Source organism: Phacochoerus africanus, chromosome 7 (genome assembly GCF_016906955.1).
Source record: "Phacochoerus africanus isolate WHEZ1 chromosome 7, ROS_Pafr_v1, whole genome shotgun sequence".
NCBI classification, from domain to species: domain Eukaryota; kingdom Metazoa; phylum Chordata; class Mammalia; order Artiodactyla; family Suidae; genus Phacochoerus; species Phacochoerus africanus.
Genome location: NC_062550.1, coordinates 24,280,560 through 24,299,186, shown reverse-complemented (window position 1 = coordinate 24,299,186; position 18,627 = coordinate 24,280,560). Strand labels below are relative to the sequence as shown.

The following is an 18,627-nucleotide window of genomic DNA, read 5'->3' as shown; positions in this document are numbered from 1 at the left end:
GGCCTTGTTCAGTGGGTTAAGGATCCAGCGTTGCCGTGAGCTGTGGTGTAGGTTGCAGACGCGGCTTGGATGCCACATTGCTGTTGCTCTGGCGTAGGCCGGCGGCTGCAGCTCTGATTAGCTCCCTAGCCGGAGAACCTCCATATGCTGTGGGAAGCAGCCCTAGAAAAGGCAAAAAGACCAAAAAAAAAAAAGTGCTAGATGTGCTGTAATCTAAGATAATTATTTAAATACTTAATGTCTAGAAAGACTGTCCAAGTCTGCAATGCCTCAATGCCTTATTTGTTATCTTATATTTTTTAGAGGTTTAAGAGCTTTCAAAAGAATACTCTTTTCTCAGTAACAGCCATTATATTTAATATGTTAATGAACTTACTCAAAATTTTTACCTACAAAATTGCTGGGAGGGATGTATTCCCACTTTCAACCATCTGTTTTCTTTGTGGTCATAAACCATGCCTTTTTTTTTGGTCTTTTGCCATTATATGATGAATGCTAACCTTCACCATGAACAAAATTCAAGTGGTGCAAAACTAAAACATAAAGTGTATCTGCTCAATGTTAAAACGTATCAAATAAATTGTTTTGAATCTTGGGCAAAATTGATTACATGGTATTATGATATTGGTGATATTAAAAATGATAATGAAAAGCCATGTAGGTAAGAACACACATATCGTGGAAGTCCTATAAATCACAAAATCTTTATATTATAATAAAATATCACCTGTAATTGATAAGTTTTAGAAGTTTTTTTTTTCCTTGCTTTTTAGGGCCACACCCGCGGCATATGGAAATTCCCAGGCTAGGGGTCCAATCGAAGCTATGGCTGCCGGTCTACACCACAGCCACAGCAACGCAGGATCCAAGCTGCATCTGTGACCTACACCACAGCTCACGGCAATGCTGAATCTTTAACACAGTGAGCAAGGCAGGGAAGGAACCCACATCCTCATAGATCCTAGTCAGGTTCGTTAACTGCCGAGCCATGAAGGGAACTCCTGGTAAGTTTTAGTAGTTTAAAATTTTTCTTTATATCTTTCATATAAAGTAATTGGTTTAATTTTATCTAAATATAATGTGCATAATTGAGATTACTTGTATAAACATAACTATATACTATTAAAGCAAAAATATATTTCTCAAAGAAACTATCAAAGAAGTACTTACTTATGATAAATATGACTGGTTTAATCAATATCATTTCTAAAGTCATCTTTAATTTGCTTGAAACTAATGATTTGGGATTTTTCAAAAAGCTTTGCAATCTGTTTCTCCTCTGTCGTTGTATATTTGTAATCAAATATCCAAAATACCAATAATAAAGAATAATTCTAAGAGCTCTTCTGCAATGTTTACACATAGGGTAAATTACAATCCATTTCTAAACATCAGTGCAAATTTCTCCAGGAATCTAAGTTCCCAGGATATCCTACCTATTGTCACTTAGAGAAGTATTATCTTTGTACTTGAAATGAAATACATTAGAGCTGAAATGAAGGATGAGGTAGTGTCATTCCAAGCTTGGTGGGCAAGATGGTACAATCTTTTGTGCAGAAGTAATGTTATGCAGGCCAGTCATAATTTTATCTGCTCTATTACAGGGGACTCAGGGGAACTAGTTGATAAGTAAACAAAAGGCAACCATGGAGATTGGTGTTCTCAAGACACCGCACAATAAACAATGGCCTGAATTAGAATAAAATATTTAGGTGATAGTGGCCTGAAGTCAGGGCACAAAAGATATGTAGAAAGATTTGCGTTTTCATCACAATCCACAACTTCACAAGTAGAAATAACCAAGTTGTAGAGATTAGTTTCTGAATGGCAGCAGACTAAGTCGTGAACAAGTGAGTCTTTCTCTAATCTTAAGAAAAATGTGAAGAATTCATTATGATGTTTTAGACTGGACCTGAGGTCTCCATTACTCAGCAGCATAGGAGATGTCAGGCTTGTCTTTAAGGTTTTCTATCTTTCCACTGAATGATGGCAGAAAATCTGATCATAATTAGAATCACTACCATTTATTCACTCAATAAGTATTTTTGACAGTATGTATTGGGATCAGGTTAGGTTCTGAGAATAGAGATGTCAAAGGCAGCTTTTTGCATAATTTTCACTTCTTACAAGAAAGTGTGAGATTTCTACATTGTTTTTGAAATCTCAGGTTCCCTTTTTCTTGTTCAATACGAGCAATATTCTCTCCCAGCATTATCATATTACTTACTGCTTTGGTCTGAAAAGGCATTTATAATACTCACAATAATTATTTGAGACATACTTAGTTGCTGTTTAATTCAGGAATTCCATAAAACATATAACTAGTTCAAATTAAATGGAAATTGGTATTATCTAAAGATCTTAAAATAATAGCAACTTTCTGAGGAAAGATTTTAAAATTACTTTCACTGTTGCTTTGGAGGACAAATGAAGTTATTTATGGTAATGATGAAGCAGTACTTAGAACATATTGCAGAAAGAGACTATTAAAAAGAATTTGACTAATGTGCCATAAACATGCTCATCTTTAATTATAAATTGTATTTGTATTTATATGGTGTTAATCTGTAAATGAAAATGTTATTTAAAATAATAAATCATGGACAACCTGTTATTAAATAAAGCTACATGGAAAATTAATGTACAGGACCTCATCTTAACTTGATTACATCTGCGTAGACCCTATCTCCAAATAAGGTCGTATCTACAGATTTCCAGTGGGTGTCAACTTTTTGAAGAGCATGACACAAACCAGTATAGTGCTGAAAACAAATACTTCTAAGAACAATTTTAAAAAACAAATTATATCTCCATTGATATAGATATCCTAATCATTTTATTTAACTTAATAGAGGAAATGTTCACTTATTGATTTGTCTTACAATTCAGTGAAATCGCTAATGTTTGACATCTTCCACGGCTTACTAGATATGTGTACATAGAAACATTTTTAATTTTTATTTTTTTGGAAGGATTTTTATTTTTTCTGTTATAGCTGGCCTACAGTGTTCTGCCAATTTATTTTTTCCATTATAGCTGGTCTACAGTGTCATGTCAATTTTCTACCGTATAGCAAAGTGACCCAGTTTATTTTTAAGCTTTTAAAGGTATATGCACTATTTATCCATTTTTCTCTTCACACTGATACACAAATTGAAAAGTAATGGCTTGCCTCAGAACCTAGCAACTCTGTCACCCAGTTTGTAGCCCTATGCATTTTCCATTTGTGCATTCTTCTCTCTTAGCTATTAAGCTTTATAAAAAAAAATACTTTATTCCCTTGTAGTTCTGCCCCACATTTATCTTTTGCATGAGACAACTGATCCAAAAGTATATTTCATAGACGTACAGGAAAGCCTCTCCTATTCATCCTAACCTGTTCAATTAATTTCCAGCTCTGCTGGGTATGTATTCTGTGTATTTGGCTTGCTAAAATCATGACATTACCTTCTCCATATTTCAGACAGCCATATTTTTGCTGTGAACAATAGAATAAGTAAAAGCATTGCTTCTCTGCCAGACACCTGCAAAGGTCACACTAAGCAAATGTGATTAAATTTTTCTCTATTTTATGACAATTCTTAGGAAATAGTTCGGGAAATGAAAGTAGAATATCAGAAACCTTAAGAAGTTGTGAAAATATACTATCAACATCTTCAGTAAAATTGGTCTAGAAGTTTAAGAAACAGTATTTAAAGAAAGAACTGCCAGGGATATGACAACACTGGGTATTATGAGTGTAGATAGATTCTTAGATCTTAGGTCACTCTGGTTGGACTAATGCTTCTGTTTTTGAGTTTAAGTGTTTTGACGTAAAAAGAGAGTCATGCACTGATCTCCTGGGAACAAAGCAAAGTCCAGGCCACATCTCTGCCATATCACAGACCAGGAGGGATTTCTGGAAGTCACTCTCAGCACTCTCAGCATCCACCTATCTCTCCTCTATAGTGAATCTCCCTTGAGAATGGTTACACATCTTTGTGTCCCAGAGAGGACCTGAATGTTGACTTCTCCAAACAGTCACTTCCATTAATCACAATCACTTACTATTTCATGAGCAATCAAATAATGTGAAATCACAAAAATAGAACCCTTAATGTATCAATGATGATATTGATCTTGATGAATCATATCATTCCTCCCCTCCCGTTAATATACTCTCCACCTAAATATCTTTAAAAGAAGAAAAGAAAGAGAAAAAGAGAAATGAACCACACGGTGATCACAGAGTTTGTCCTCTTAGGCCTTTCGGATGATCCCGACCTTCAGGTCGTGATTTTCCTCTTTTTATTTGTCACATATGTATCAAGTGTCACTGGAAACCTGACCATCATCACCCTGACCCTGGTGGACCCCCATCTACAGACGCCAATGTATTTCTTCCTCCGGAACTTCTCTTTCTTAGAAATCTCCTTTACTACTGTATGCATCCCCAGATTTCTGGGCGCGATTATCACCAGGGATAAGACTATTTCTTATAACAACTGTGCGGCTCAACTCTTTTTCTTTATTTTCATGGGTGTGACGGAGTTTTACATTCTAACTGCCATGTCCTATGACCGCTATGTTGCCATCTGCAAGCCTCTTCATTACACGACCATCATGAACAGGAAACTCTGCATCCTGCTTGTCCTCTGTGCATGGCTGGGTGGTTTTCTGACCATTTTCCCTCCCCTTATGCTTCTCCTCCAGCTGGATTACTGTGCTTCCAATGTCATTGACCACTTTGCATGTGACTATTTCCCCCTTTTGCAATTGTCTTGCTCAGATACATGGCTCCTAGAAGTAACCGGTTTTTACTTTGCTTTGGTTACCTTGCTGTTCACCTTGGCCCTAGGGATTTTATCTTATATGTACATTATCAGGACTATTTTGAGAATCCCATCTGCCAATCAGAGAAAAAAGGCTTTCTCCACCTGTTCCTCTCACATGATTGTCATTTCCATCTCTTATGGAAGCTGCATATTCATGTATGCTAATCCCTCGGCCAAAGAAAAGGCGTCACTGACAAAAGGAGTAGCTATTCTCAACACCTCTGTTGCCCCCATGCTGAACCCCTTCATCTACACCCTGAGAAACCAGCCAGTAAAACAAGCCTTCAAAGACATGGTCTATAAAGCAGTGTTTTCTGCAAAGAAATGAATATTGTGGTTAAAAAAAAAAGACACTCTAAAGAGCATACACTATCTGTATAACTACACTTGCTCTTTTTGTTCTCTTTACACTCCACATTACAGTTAATATATTTTTCCGATCCATTTGTTCCACTTCCATGCCTAGGAGTGTCCACTGCGTTGTTTACTGACATTTGAAAATACAGTAAAAGTTATTTCTCCTTCAGAATTTTGTGGAAATATATTTCTTTAGTAGATATAGTATAATACAAAGTAAAAAATGGTTTTCATTCTGTCAATATCAATCCCTAAAAGGTACACATAATGTCACATTGTACTTCTAACATAGAGTTTCCAAATTAATGTGTAATTTCTTCCATATTTTCAAGATGAATAGTGATAGCTTTTTAAGGTTTAAAGAATCTACTTATTTCATATTGTAGAATACTAAATTCAATCCATAGATGAAATAATTACAGAGCAGTGCACTTTAAAGGAAGCTTTATTCTTTGTGAAATTGAGTGCATATATTCAAGAGAAATATTGATCAGTATATTGTATATTATTTATAGAACTTCTGCGTTCTCTGTCATTTTTAGAAAATGTTTATTAAACATTTCAAAATACATGCAATAAAACTAAAATACTGCCACTTTCATGAATTCAATACGTCCATTTCCTTAGGGTCTATTTTTGGAGATTTGTTTTGTTTATTTGATTGGGCTGTTTCCTGTTCCTTCATGTCCCTTGTAACTTGGTGTTGCTCTACACATTTGAGAACCATCACCTCTCCCAATCTTTTTTTTTTTTTTTGTCTTTTTGAGGGCCGAACCCACAGCACATGGAGGTTCCCAGGCTAGGAGTCTAATCGGAACTGTAGCCTCCGGTCTATGCCAGAGCCACAGTAACGCCAGATCCGAGCCACATCTGCCACCTACACCACAGCTTACGACAACACAGATCCTTAACCCTCTGAGCAGCCAGGGATCGAACCCGAAACCTCATGGTTCCCAGTCGGATTCATTTCCACTGTGCTGCAACGGGAACTCCTCAATCTTTTTTTTTTTTTTTCCCAGTCTTTTTAAGCTGGCTTGGTTCAGGGGAAACCATCACCATTCAGCCCACCTAGAGATTCTGAGGGCTTCTCAAATCTTTTCTGAGAATGTATCTTCTCAGATTGTGTTTCGAGATTCCTAACTAGAAAATTTTGTCCATTTTTTTATGCGGAGCTCATAATCTCTTACTCCCTGTCTTCTGTAACTCAGCTCCTTGAAGCAAAGGCAAGTTATGCAGCTCTTTGTTGTTCTCAGTTAGCCCTTAGGCATCTAGAGATGTCAAGTCCCAGAGGGGCTCCATGAGGAGCTAGATAGACATGAGTCCTTCAGGCGACCCTGAAAGGCTCATGTCTGGGACACACATTCCCCACTGCACCCAACTCTTTCTCCACCGGGAAGAGTCACTAAAGTGTACTGACCTCAGTCTGCTCTAAATGGGTCCTCTGGAGCACACAGCATTTTCCAGAGAATCCTCTTACAGTGTCATAAGCCATACTTTCTTTCAATTACTTCTTTCTAAATTAGTTTTTGTTTTTTTTTTTTTTTTGGTCTTTTTAGGGCCACACCGTCAGCATATGGAGGTTCCCAGGCTAGGGGTCAAATCAGAGATACAGCTGCTGGCCTAGGCCACAGCCACAGCCACAGCAACGCCAGATCCGAGCCACATCTGCGACCTACACCACAGTTCATGGCAGCGCCATATCCTTAACCCACTGAGTGAGGCCAGGAATCGAACTCACAACCTAGTCAGATTTGTTTCCGCTGCACCACAATGGGAACTCATTAAATTAGTTAAATTTAACTTAATGGCCTAGAATGTGATCAGAGTTTTTTATAAGCATTTCTTGTACACTTGGAAATTATATGTAATTGTAGTTGAGTGAAATGTTCTATTTGCATTAACCAGTATATTCAAGTTCATTAACCACATGATTTAAATCTGTACTTTTACTGTTGCTGCCATTACTGAATTATTTAAATCTCCCCAAACAACTATGGAGCTCACTCTTTCTGTTTGTAGTTATGTCATGTTTTTATTTGTAGAAATATTAACCTGTGTTTTTATGCAGACACAAATTTGGAATTATTATATTTTCTTGGACATAACTTTTTATTATGACGAAAACATCAATTTCTCTCCAGATAAAGCGCACTTTTTTTTCTGGAAAGTCAGCATTGACTAATATTGGTAACACTATATCAGCATTTAAAAATTATATATATATTGTTTACATGGCATGTATTTTATTAACAATCATTTACTTTTGAGTGGATCCTAGGATATTGTGCAGAATGCCTGTAATCAGCTACCTATTTTTTATATCTTGGTCAGCTAGTTACTAGTTATTCCCCATCGAGGCCAATACATATGGAGAGAGGAAGAGGATGTAATGCAGTAGAAATTTGCTTTGAAGAAGTCTCAGTTCAGAAGCTTTACTGTGCCTTCTGGACCTGCTCAAGCCTGACATCCCAAGCACTATCTCCCTTTGATGAGAGTTTGCTGCCGTAAATGACCAGGTTTATGCATCAGAAGGGCCAGTAACACCCAGTTCATTATGGGAGCTCAAACCACATGGTGAATTGACGCCTTATGATTTGGCCTTTGGTCTCTATTGGGAGCCAGTAGCAAGCAAGGAAGTGTTCAAAGGGAGAGTGTTTATCTGCAAAAGGCTGTTCCATAATCACATTTGCATTATGAATCTCCACTGTGGCAAAGCCTTATAGCATCCCACTTGTCATTGACACTTCAAATGGCATTGGGATTTCTTGGTTATTTGATCCAAGTGGAAGGGCAATGATACCAAAAACAATTCTAAATTTAACATGGAAGAACAAGCATACAATTACAATTAAGAAATCTTGAGAAACAAGAGCAATGTGAGAGGACTGACAACATAAATATGAAAATATTAGGCTAACAACGAAAACATACCTAGGAAAAGAAAGAGAGATCAATGGAGTAAAAAAAGTGACACAAATCTAATTATACTTCATTCCATAGTTTTAACTTTTAAAATTTTCTTATTTACATATTCCAAAGATAAAATTAAATGAGCAAAATGGGGTGAGTCCTTAAAACCAAATATACACAAATGAACATAGCTGTAAGACAAATTTTTAACCACATAGGGACAAGTAATTTTTTTAAGACAGTATTTTGACCAGTGGCCATCAATAGGACGGGGACTGCAAAGAAAAATTAAGTTTATATATATAGTCAGTTTGTTTTTGTAATGATAGTAGTGTGACAATTCAGAGACTATTTTGTGTGTGTTGTAGAACTGCATATTGGTAGGTTAATGGATTTTTGTTGGAGCTAGGTTTCTCACCATGGAGAAGGAGAGATACAATGTGGTATAAAAGAAGAAGTTGAAAAACTCTGTGTTGTTAGACTGGAATAAGACATGTCAGTGTGACACAATGTTTTTTTAATGTATTTCCTTTCTCCATTTCATGGAATTTCCAAGGAGTAGTGATAACTCAGTACCAAAGACCACACAAACCATCCAAATCTTGCACTCTGAGTACCATTTCGTACTAAAATAACCTCTGAAAACTGGAGAAGTGGGGATTCCAGGTTGATTCCAGGACTAAACATTTAAAGGACAAGATGAGCTGGAGTCCCTTCTTGGTCCAAAAAAAGTAAGTGCTCAGAAAGTGTAGGAACATGTCAAATGATAAAGGATTCACTTAGAAGGAATTCTAACTGACAGTATTAGGACAATTGGGGCACTGGAATAACTAATTATAAAAATAGATAATAACATGTTAGGCAGAAAAACACTGCAAATAAATTAGAAAATTTGTAACAGGATTAGAGAAGATAATGCCATTCTTCATGACAAAATTCCAAGTAATAGATGGAGGAGTGGTAGCTTTAGAAAAATAGCCATCATATTAATGTTATGGTATTATATATTGCCATTAATAATTAGGTTAGAGAATAAATAATAATGAATGATTATAGTAGATAAAGATTTCTTAGTAAATGTAATATTTATGCTGTCAGAATATCCCAGCACTGCACAAAATATCACTGCACAGTAATTTTTTTTTTTTTTTTTTGCTCTTTAGTGCACAGTAATTTTTAATTACTCAGGGGAGTGAAGTACCTTTGCAGTGGAGAACTTTATAGTCAAGAACCACATTGACAAGTTTAATAAATATCCACATTATTAACAGTATAAAGCTGACCCGAAATAGCTCTTAATATGAGGCATTGAGATGTTTCAGTCCCATTGATTCTTACAAATAATACACAGTCTTAGTTATAGTGTCTTTATCTGCAGTACAATTACTCAGGTTTCCTCCCCGTCTTCCTATTCAGGATTGTGTTGGCAGTACTGTCTTTCAATTTTTTTGAAGTTATGTGCATCAAGAAAATACATAAAATAAGTGTCTAACAAATTTAATTTTGAAAAAAATGTGCACGCATGTAGTCAACCAACAAGAAGAATGATGATAGATTATCAGATACCTGGAAGCCCTAATCATGCTGCCTATACTCACTTGGAATATTTTCTTTGAACTCCTTTTTATCAGACCTATTGATATTACTAGTATTAGGACTGATACTGGTTTTTAACTAAATACTTCAGAAGTTTTTTCAATTCTCTGAAATTTTTGATGCTTGGTTTATTTTGAACTAGTTTATGACCCAGAATATGGTTAACTTTGGAAAATATTACTAGAAAACAAAATAATGTAGGGAAGAATAACATCAGCAAGATGGCAGAATAAGGAGGCTTCAGCCTTATATCCCAAATGAAACATCAATTTAACAATCATCCATAGGAGGGAATTCCCGTCATGGTGCAGATGAAACGAATCCAACTAGGAATCATGAGGTTGAGGGTCCAGTCCCTGGCCTCGCTCAGTGGGTTAAGGATCCAGAGTTGCCGTGAGCTGTGGTGTAGGTGGCAGACGCAGCTCCGATCTGGCATTGCTGTGGCTGTGGTGTAGGCCAGCAGCTATAGCTCCAATTAGACCCCTAGCCTGGGAACCTCCAAATTCCACGGATGCAGCCCTAAAAAGAAAAAAAAAAAAACCAAAAAACCAAACCAAAAAACCAAAAAAGCCAAGCATCCATAGGAGAAAGTACCTTCAGGTGAGCTCTAGCATCGAAGAGAGAGGATATACAACACTGGTGGGGCACAGAAATGAGAAAAGAGACATAACAAAGGTCAGAAGACCATTTTCACATGTTGTGAAGACCTGTTTTTAACTCCCTTGAGTAAATAGCAGGGAACATGACTGGTGGATTGAAGGGGGAGTATGGTAACTTTGGGAAGAAACTGTCAAAGTGCCTTCCAAAGTGGCTGTCCCATTTTGCATCCCCATTAGTAATAAATGAGAGTTCCTATTGCTCCACATCCTCACCAGCATTTGATATTGTCAGTGTTCCAGATTTGGCCGTTCTAATAGGTGTACAGGAAAGTCTTGTTTTATTTTCCATTTCTCTGATGATTTATGATGTGAACATGTTTTCATATGCTTATTTACCATCTGTGTATCTTCTTTGGGGAATGTCTGTTAAGGTCTTTTGCCTGTTTGTTAATCAGGTTGTTTGTTTCCTTATTGCTGAGTTTTAAGAATTCTTTGGCTATTTTGTGTAACACTTGTTTGTCAGAGGTTTCTTTTGCAGATATTTCTTCCAGTCATTGCCTTTTACAGAGACCTTGTATTATTCCTGTATTTTAAATTTTTGGTGTGTTTGATGGCCCAAAATATGGTCTATCTTGGTAAATTTTCAGTGTGAGCTTGAGAATAATGTGATTTTTCCTGTTACTGGGTATTTAGAGGTGTCAGTTTTAATCAGTTGGTTGATAACATTGCTGAGTTCTGTGTCCCTCTTGATTTCCTATCTGATGGGTATGTTCATTTCTGATCAATGGGTGTTGACATCTCCAGCTGTGATAGTGTATTCATCTATGTATTTGCAATTCGATTAGTTTATGCCTCCCATAGTTTATCTGTTGTTAGGTGCATGGTCTTTGAGAATTTTTATGTCTTCTTGGAGAACTCATCCCTTATCAAATGTAGCATTGCCACATAAGATCAAGTTATCCCAGTATTTTAATCAGCAACGGGAGAAAAAGTTTATTTTTCAGAGAAATTTTGATTCAGGAAATTCAAGAAACCTCTTCTAAGGCCGTTGCACATATAGATAGTTTCTCATTTAGAGAGTGTGCAAAATATCACATATGCTGCTGGCCTACCTCTCATACCCTTTTGTCTATTTGTACATTACCCCCAAGTTTTCTGTTTCGATATTTGTGCATATGTTGGTAACATGTTTATAAGCTGTAGTGTATTTTCTTCATGGCCCCTGTTGGCACATTTGACTCACTGGAGTATCTCCCATGAGCCCTGGGCATAAATGTAGATGAGACAACATGTGGCTTATGCACGTTAAAATCCATGCAGAAGTCATGTCCAGAAAGGCCCAAAGTAACTGCATATCTTGCTTCTCTTCAATAGTTTTGCTCTCATAACTACAAAGGAAAATGCATCAAAAAGTCTTAGCTACAGAAATAAAATAATTCCAAATGTGTTAAGATAGACTGATTTTTAAAAGTGCTGGATTTCTTAACCTAAAACTGAAATAGTTGCTGATATTTCTTTTTCGTAATTTCAACCAACTGATATGATGCATTTGTATGACAAATAGAGGTAAGATTGTAAAGTTGAAGCCAGTGAAAACTTTCCTTTTCTTAGCACTGATGTATTAATTCTTAGTTCAACTTTTCATCAGGTTCAGTGGAATAATTTGGGGTTGCCGTTTCTTTCTTTGTATATCAAGGGTTATTAAAAATGAGCATAGTTACATTTCCTATTTCTCATACTAACTCATTTCTTCAGTGATTTTCATAAAATTACTCTGAGTTTGGTCTTACTCATTGAATATAGATTTGATAAGTAGCACATGCTTCAGTTTCAGGCAGAGAAACTCTAGAATTCTAGTTTTATCTTTAAATAATTATATGATCTTATTTGTATTAAACTGTCAATGTCAATTTCTCCATCTCAACATAGGGTTAATGTAATGAGTGAATGACAAAGCTTGAGCATTGCTCTCTCAAATGAGTTTCCTCAAAAATAGTTATTATTGTTTCATCATGGGACTATTTTTCTCAATTATGATACTTGATTTTATTTTTAGGAATAATAAAGATAGCAGGTGGGAGTACATGCTATAAAATTTTTAAACAACATAATTTTACTTTTAATTTAAATTAGCCTTCACAATAATTCCATGAACTAATTATTCTTATTTTCACAGTGCAAAAAACAAACAAACAAACAAACAAAAAAAAAACCCCTAAAACTCAGAGTTGTATTTTTAATCCATTCCTGTTGTAATGGAAAGCCTAGCGGTTTCTCCAACAACCCCACACATTATAAGTTAAAATTAAATCCTGATGCTGTATTTTTATAAGAATTTCTTCTTTTTAAGTTGAAAATTATCTTCAAATGTAGATATTAGTTAAACTGAGACAATCAGGAAATAGAACTTCTCTATGAAAACCCACAGATTTTGCAAATGATTTAGAAGATTTCAGGTTTTCCTTCATTACTCCTATGCAGACTGCTTTGATGTGACTGATTTGATCTGACTCCTCTTTTCCATGAGGAAAAAGCAAGGCCATTTTTTTTTTTTTCAGAGGACTCAGAGAAATAGAATTCTGAACTAATTGTAGGAGAATTAATTGTAATTTGAGGCAGTCTTTTTTTGGGGGGGGACGATTTTTTAATAAAAATGCATGTTTCTCAGATTTTAAAGAGAACCCTCTGTACTTTTTATACTTGTTGCATAAATGGAGACTTCTGCTCCTAGGACTTCTTCTGGCTGCTTGTAATGTGTCTTGAAGAGGCAGTCTTAAGATAATAATCTGCAAATAACCTGAAGTAAACCAATAATCTGTTCTCTTCTGTGACAAATTAACCCAGCATAAAAACCTAACACCAAGCAAAAGAACGTCATGTCAGAGAGAAAGACAGAGACTCGGAAAACCATGAGCTAATATTGAGGGTGCAAATTGCCTTGAGGCTATACATGTTCACAGCATTTCTTATGACTTCTTAGGGTCTTTTTTTTTTTTTTTGTCTTTTGTCTTTGTTGTTGAGGTGGTGGTTGTTGTTGTTGTTGCTATTTCTTGGGCCGCTCCCGCAGCATATGGAGGTTCCCAGGCTAGGGGTCTAATCGGAGCTGTAGCTGCCAGCCTACGCCAGAGCCACAGCAACGCGGGATCCAAGCCGCGTCTGCAACCTACACCACGCCGGATCGTTAACCCACTGAGCAAGGGCAGGGACCGAACCCGCAACCTCATGGTTCCTAGTCGGATTCGTTAACCACTGCGCCACAACGGGAACTCCAGTTCTTAGGGTCTTAATATAAGAAAAGGGAGTTCAGTACACATAGAGAATGTGGGAAGATAATTTAAGTTTCCAATTATATCATGGAATTTAGGGAGCCTCCCACTTCTCATAATTTAAATAAAATTAGGAAAAACAATCTCTTAATCTTTAGTAATCATTTAAATAATGTTGTTTCTTTAAATTAGACAATGTGGGGGACACCATTGTTCTTTTCTCTAAGAGGACATCCTTACAATTGACTGTGGAATGGAGGAAATGTCCTGAAAATCATTTCCAGTTGTTTTATTTTACACAATGGCAAGCATTTGCTTATTGGGTAGGTGAAGTCTCCCTTTCAGTGAGCTGCAAGCCTGATCCAACAATGAGATATCCAAGACATTCAAATTCTTTAAAAGGAAAGGTACAGGAAGGAATATAGAGCTTGGGATCAGAAGTTCCACAGACGAGGAAAACAATGTGGATGGGTAGGTAGGAAGGAAAATCTGAAATGATGCCTTAGAGACTTGGCTGTGTTCTTCATTACTTCACCCAGACACCCCAGGAGTGGTTGACAGATGACATCCCAGAAATGATTACAGAACAGAGTCAACCACAGCTGTTGGTCACAGAGGATTTTCATTTGCGAACAATGACTTTCATGTTTATAAATGTCCATTATATACTTGAATTTCCATAAATTTGTTTACGGGGTATGTAATTGTGATGTCTGTTTTTCTTGTAAGTGTTCTTAAGACTTCTCTCGTCCCTGAGGAATAGCAAAAGAAAGAAAATGTTCATTTTTTTGTGAATCTCACATGCTTTCCCATTAGCATTGTCCACCATATGTCTTAGCTAGAATTTTCCTTAAGTTGACAGGAGGAACACTTTTTGCTATAAAGTGAAGTGAGTGAAAAGAAGGGCTCAGGATTTTAAGGGGAGGAAAAAAACACGAGAAATTTCAGAGTATTATGATGCATTGCACACTACAAATCATCAAATCTATATCTTGAAATTAAATATTTTATCACAAAAATACTTCTCTCCTGACACTGTGATGTAAGCTGTACTTGTTAATAAGAATTCACAGAATGAGTGACAGTAAAATGAACTGGTTCATATACAGAGGGCACTCTTCCTACCTTTTGCCTTTAATGGTATCATCCTTACTGCTTTACTAAGATAAAATAAAAGGCTTCCATTATTATTTCATGGCCTACTCCAATACACTGACAAAATAGAGCCTCTGTTAAGTGAATGCTGTTGTATATAAATGGGAAAATATAAAGGTATATAGGGAGTAGTCTTGCAGTGCAGAGGGTTAAGGATCCAGTGTTTCACTGCGGCTGCTTGGGCTCCTGCTATGGTGTAGTTTCAGTCCTTGGACTGGGAACTTCCATATGCCATGGGTGTGGCCAATAAATAAATAAAGAAAGAAAGAAATAGATAAATAGATGAAGAAGATAGAAAGCCTGTGTATATACAGAGACAGAGGGAGAGAAAGGGGTGGTGGAATTACTGATATCATTTAGATGGTAGACGTTTTCAAGAAAATATGTTCTCTGAAAAGTAGTGTCTAGTTTCAGATATCCATACAATTTCGTTTCCTTAGCCCATGACACAGATCCAGTCTGCTCAGTGTGCACTCTGCCTCCTCTCTACTCTGGACTCTCTAACACCTGATGGTGTCATGGTAATGAGCCCCTGGCTTCAGGTGAGAAGGACTGGGTTGGGAAGGTGAAGGTGAATCAAAGCAGATACTTCAAAATCTGTCACATAGTTAAAGTTTAACTCCAGTGACTTTCATATTAAAGGCATACCCATGTGAGTGACTGTTCTCTTGGCATATTTGGCTTTTCTGTGTTATACCTGCAAATAATAATACAAAAAATTAGGTGAAAGAACCTAGGAAATGAGATGCCTTTACTGGGGTTGAAGAAAAGACAAAGACGTTTCCAGTGGGAAGGATATCCTTACGGGAGGCTTATTAGTCAACAGCAGAATTTCTAGTCAGTATTTCAGATACTTAGAAAGCCTCAGTAAAAATCCCTGCTCTTCCCATTGTGGGTATGTGATTTGGATAAGCTTCTTAAAAATCTTTTTAGGCTGGTTCCAATCTGTAAAATAGTGGGTTTATTAAAAAAAAAAATTACATGTGAAACATAGAGCCTGACATACAGTAAAAACTTACTTTAAAACAAGTTATCTATTTCTGTTAAATTGTTTCTAAATCTCTTAACTTAGCTTGGCATAATAAGTTTACTTCTGAAGACAAATCTCAGTGTTATCCACGGACAACCTCCTTTTCTTTATCTTCTCTTTATGTCTCCTATAATAGGTCATACAAGAGAAGAGCAAAAATGAGAAACTACACGGTAGTAACAGAGTTTCTCCTCCTGGGACTGTCAGATGACCCACAGCTTCAGGTTGTGGTCTCTGTCTTTCTGCTCATCACCTACCTGCTCAGCGTCACTGGGAACCTGACCATCATCACCCTGACCCTGCTGGATCCCCACCTCCAGACCCCCATGTATTTCTTCCTCAGAAACTTCTCCTTACTAGAGGTGTCATTCACAACTGTCACTATACCCAAGTTCCTGAGCACCATTATTTCAGGAGATAAAACCATTTCCTTTAATGATTGCATGGCTCAGTTATTTTTTTTCATTCTTTTAGGAGTCGCTGAATTTTACCTTTTGGCCGCCATGTCCTATGACCGTTATGTCGCCATCTGCAAACCTCTGCATTACTTGGCCATCATGAATCAAAGAGTCTGTGTGCTCCTTGTCTTCTCTTCATGGCTCGTTTCATTCTTAATCATATTCCCATCACTCATGTTGCTCTTAAACCTTGATTACTGCAAGTCTAATATTATTGACCATTTTACCTGTGATTATTTTCCCCTCTTGCAACTTTCTTGTTCAGATCCAAAATTCCTAGAAATAATGGGGTTTTCTTATGCTGTGTTTACTCTGATGTTCACATTGGCATTAATAATTCTGTCCTACATATATATCATCAGAACGATTGTGAGAATTCCTTCTACTAGTCAGAGGACAAAGGCCTTTTCCACGTGTTCTTCCCACATGATTGTCATCTCCATCTCTTATGGCAGCTGCATTTTTATGTATATTAATCCCTCAGCAAAAGACAGGGTGTCTCTGAGCAAGGGAGTGGCCGTGCTAAACACCTCCGTAGCCCCCATGCTGAACCCTTTTATTTACAGCCTAAGGAATCAGCAGGTCAAGAGAGCCTTCATGGACTTGGCAAGGAAGGTTGCATTTTTCTCTGGGAAATGAAAACATAAAAGAGCTGTTTCATATTTTCGAGGCATAATGAAGAGCAGTTAAATGAAAATTTGGGCTTTCAAAATACTTTAATTTCCACATAGTCTCCTAGAGTTATTTTTCATTGCTTATACTTTTATTGCCAGCAGGTTCCCAAGGATATTTGCATATATCTTTTTTTTCTTTTTTCCTTTTAAATTCTAATTCTTCTCATATAAGTTATTTTTCATTTTTTTTCTCCATTCAAATTCTCTTCCTTCTCTCATGCACTTTCCTTCCTTTGTGCTGGTCTTTCTAGTCTGTAACTATGAGACTGGCCTCATTTCCTTCTTTGAATTTTTTTTTTTTTTAATGGCAGCACCCAGGGCACATAGAAATTCCTGGGCAAGGGATTAAATTTGAGCCACAGCTGTAGCACCACTGGATCCTTTAACCCACTGCACTAGGCCAGGGATCAAACCTGCACCTCACAGCAACCTGAGCCACTGCAGCGGGATTCTTAATACACTGTGCCACAATGGGAGCTCTAAAATATTTTTTATTTTCATATTTTTTTCCACAAAAATTCTTAGAAAATTATAGAAAGATAGGAATTATAGAAAGGAGTACACAAGAGAGAACTGTGTTTTATGAATTCATGGGAAACATTCTTTCCAGAAATTTCAGAAATATTAGGTTATGTTTATCTTTACCTTTACTACGCAAAGACTGTAAACATTGTCTGACAGTCTTACTAGGATATTACAGATACTGTCCTCTCCATAGTGTGGTCACTTAGTTACTATGTGAAAATCAATACAACTAAAAGATAATGTAAGTGTATTTTCTTGAGAAATCAGACTTTTTCATTACGCATTTTAAAATATTCTGTGCCATATAATTTATCAATTCAAAAATACATTATGAATACATATTTGCTTAGGGAAAACTGTGAAGTAGCACCCTGTCCCTTTCTTTGGAATTCCATAATTAACATATATGGTAACAATTCTTTAAAAACCCTGAAGAAATAAATATATTGGATACCAAATATGACTATACTTTCTGTGAATTCAGTTGTATTTTAAATGCTTCATGTTAAGTTGGCCCTTTTGATAATCAATAGCTAAGGGTTTTTAGGAGTTCCCATCATGGCTCAGTGGTTAATGTACCTGACTAATATCCATGCGGACATGGGTTGGATCCCTGGCCTCGCTCAGTGCGTTAAGGATCTGGTTTTGCCATGAGCTGCGGTGTAGATTGCAGACTCAGCTCAGTTCCCATGTTGCTGTGGCTGTGGTGTGGGCCAGTGGCTACAGCTCCGATTCAGTCCCTAGCCTGGGAACCTCCATATGCCATTAGTGCAACCCTAAAAGAAAGAAAGAAAAAAAAAAAGGCTAAGGGTTTTTATAACTTTCTCATACTTACAGCTATTTTGAGATAATTGTTTACACATACAATTCATTTACTCACTTACCTAAAAGGCAAGCCTAACTAATAGGAATAAAGAAGCTAACAATGGCAAAGTTTTACTGAATGTATGATTGAGATTCTTTTGTTAGCAAAATCTTATGTTTACTCCATTTTTTAAAATTACTCAGATGAATTTATCACATCTGTAGTTGTATAATGATGATAACAATCCAATTTCACAGGATTTCCATCCCATAACCCAAGTACATCCCCCCACCCCCCAAACTGTCTCCTGCAGAGACCATAAGTTTTTCAATGTCTGTGAGTCAGCATCTGCTCTGCAAAGAAGTTCCGTCTGTCCTTTTTTCAGATTCCACATATCAGTGATAGCATTTGATGTTGGTGTCTCATTGTATGGCTGAC

General features: G+C 36.7%; 2 protein-coding genes across 2 annotated transcripts; both read left to right on the top strand.

Annotated features, from left to right (window-relative positions):
- Positions 1-4,206: 4,206 nt before the first annotated feature.
- Positions 4,207-5,142, top strand: LOC125131726 (olfactory receptor 6C3-like). Its single transcript, XM_047788497.1, has one exon. It carries the CDS (start codon positions 4,207-4,209, stop codon positions 5,140-5,142), a length of 936 nt encoding a protein of 311 aa, XP_047644453.1.
- A 10,729-nt stretch (positions 5,143-15,871) lies between these two features.
- On the top strand, positions 15,872-16,826 carry LOC125131725 (olfactory receptor 6C1-like). The gene has a single exon (XM_047788496.1). It carries the CDS (start codon positions 15,886-15,888, stop codon positions 16,822-16,824), a length of 939 nt encoding a protein of 312 aa, XP_047644452.1. The 5' UTR covers positions 15,872-15,885; the 3' UTR covers positions 16,825-16,826.
- Positions 16,827-18,627: the final 1,801 nt, after the last annotated feature.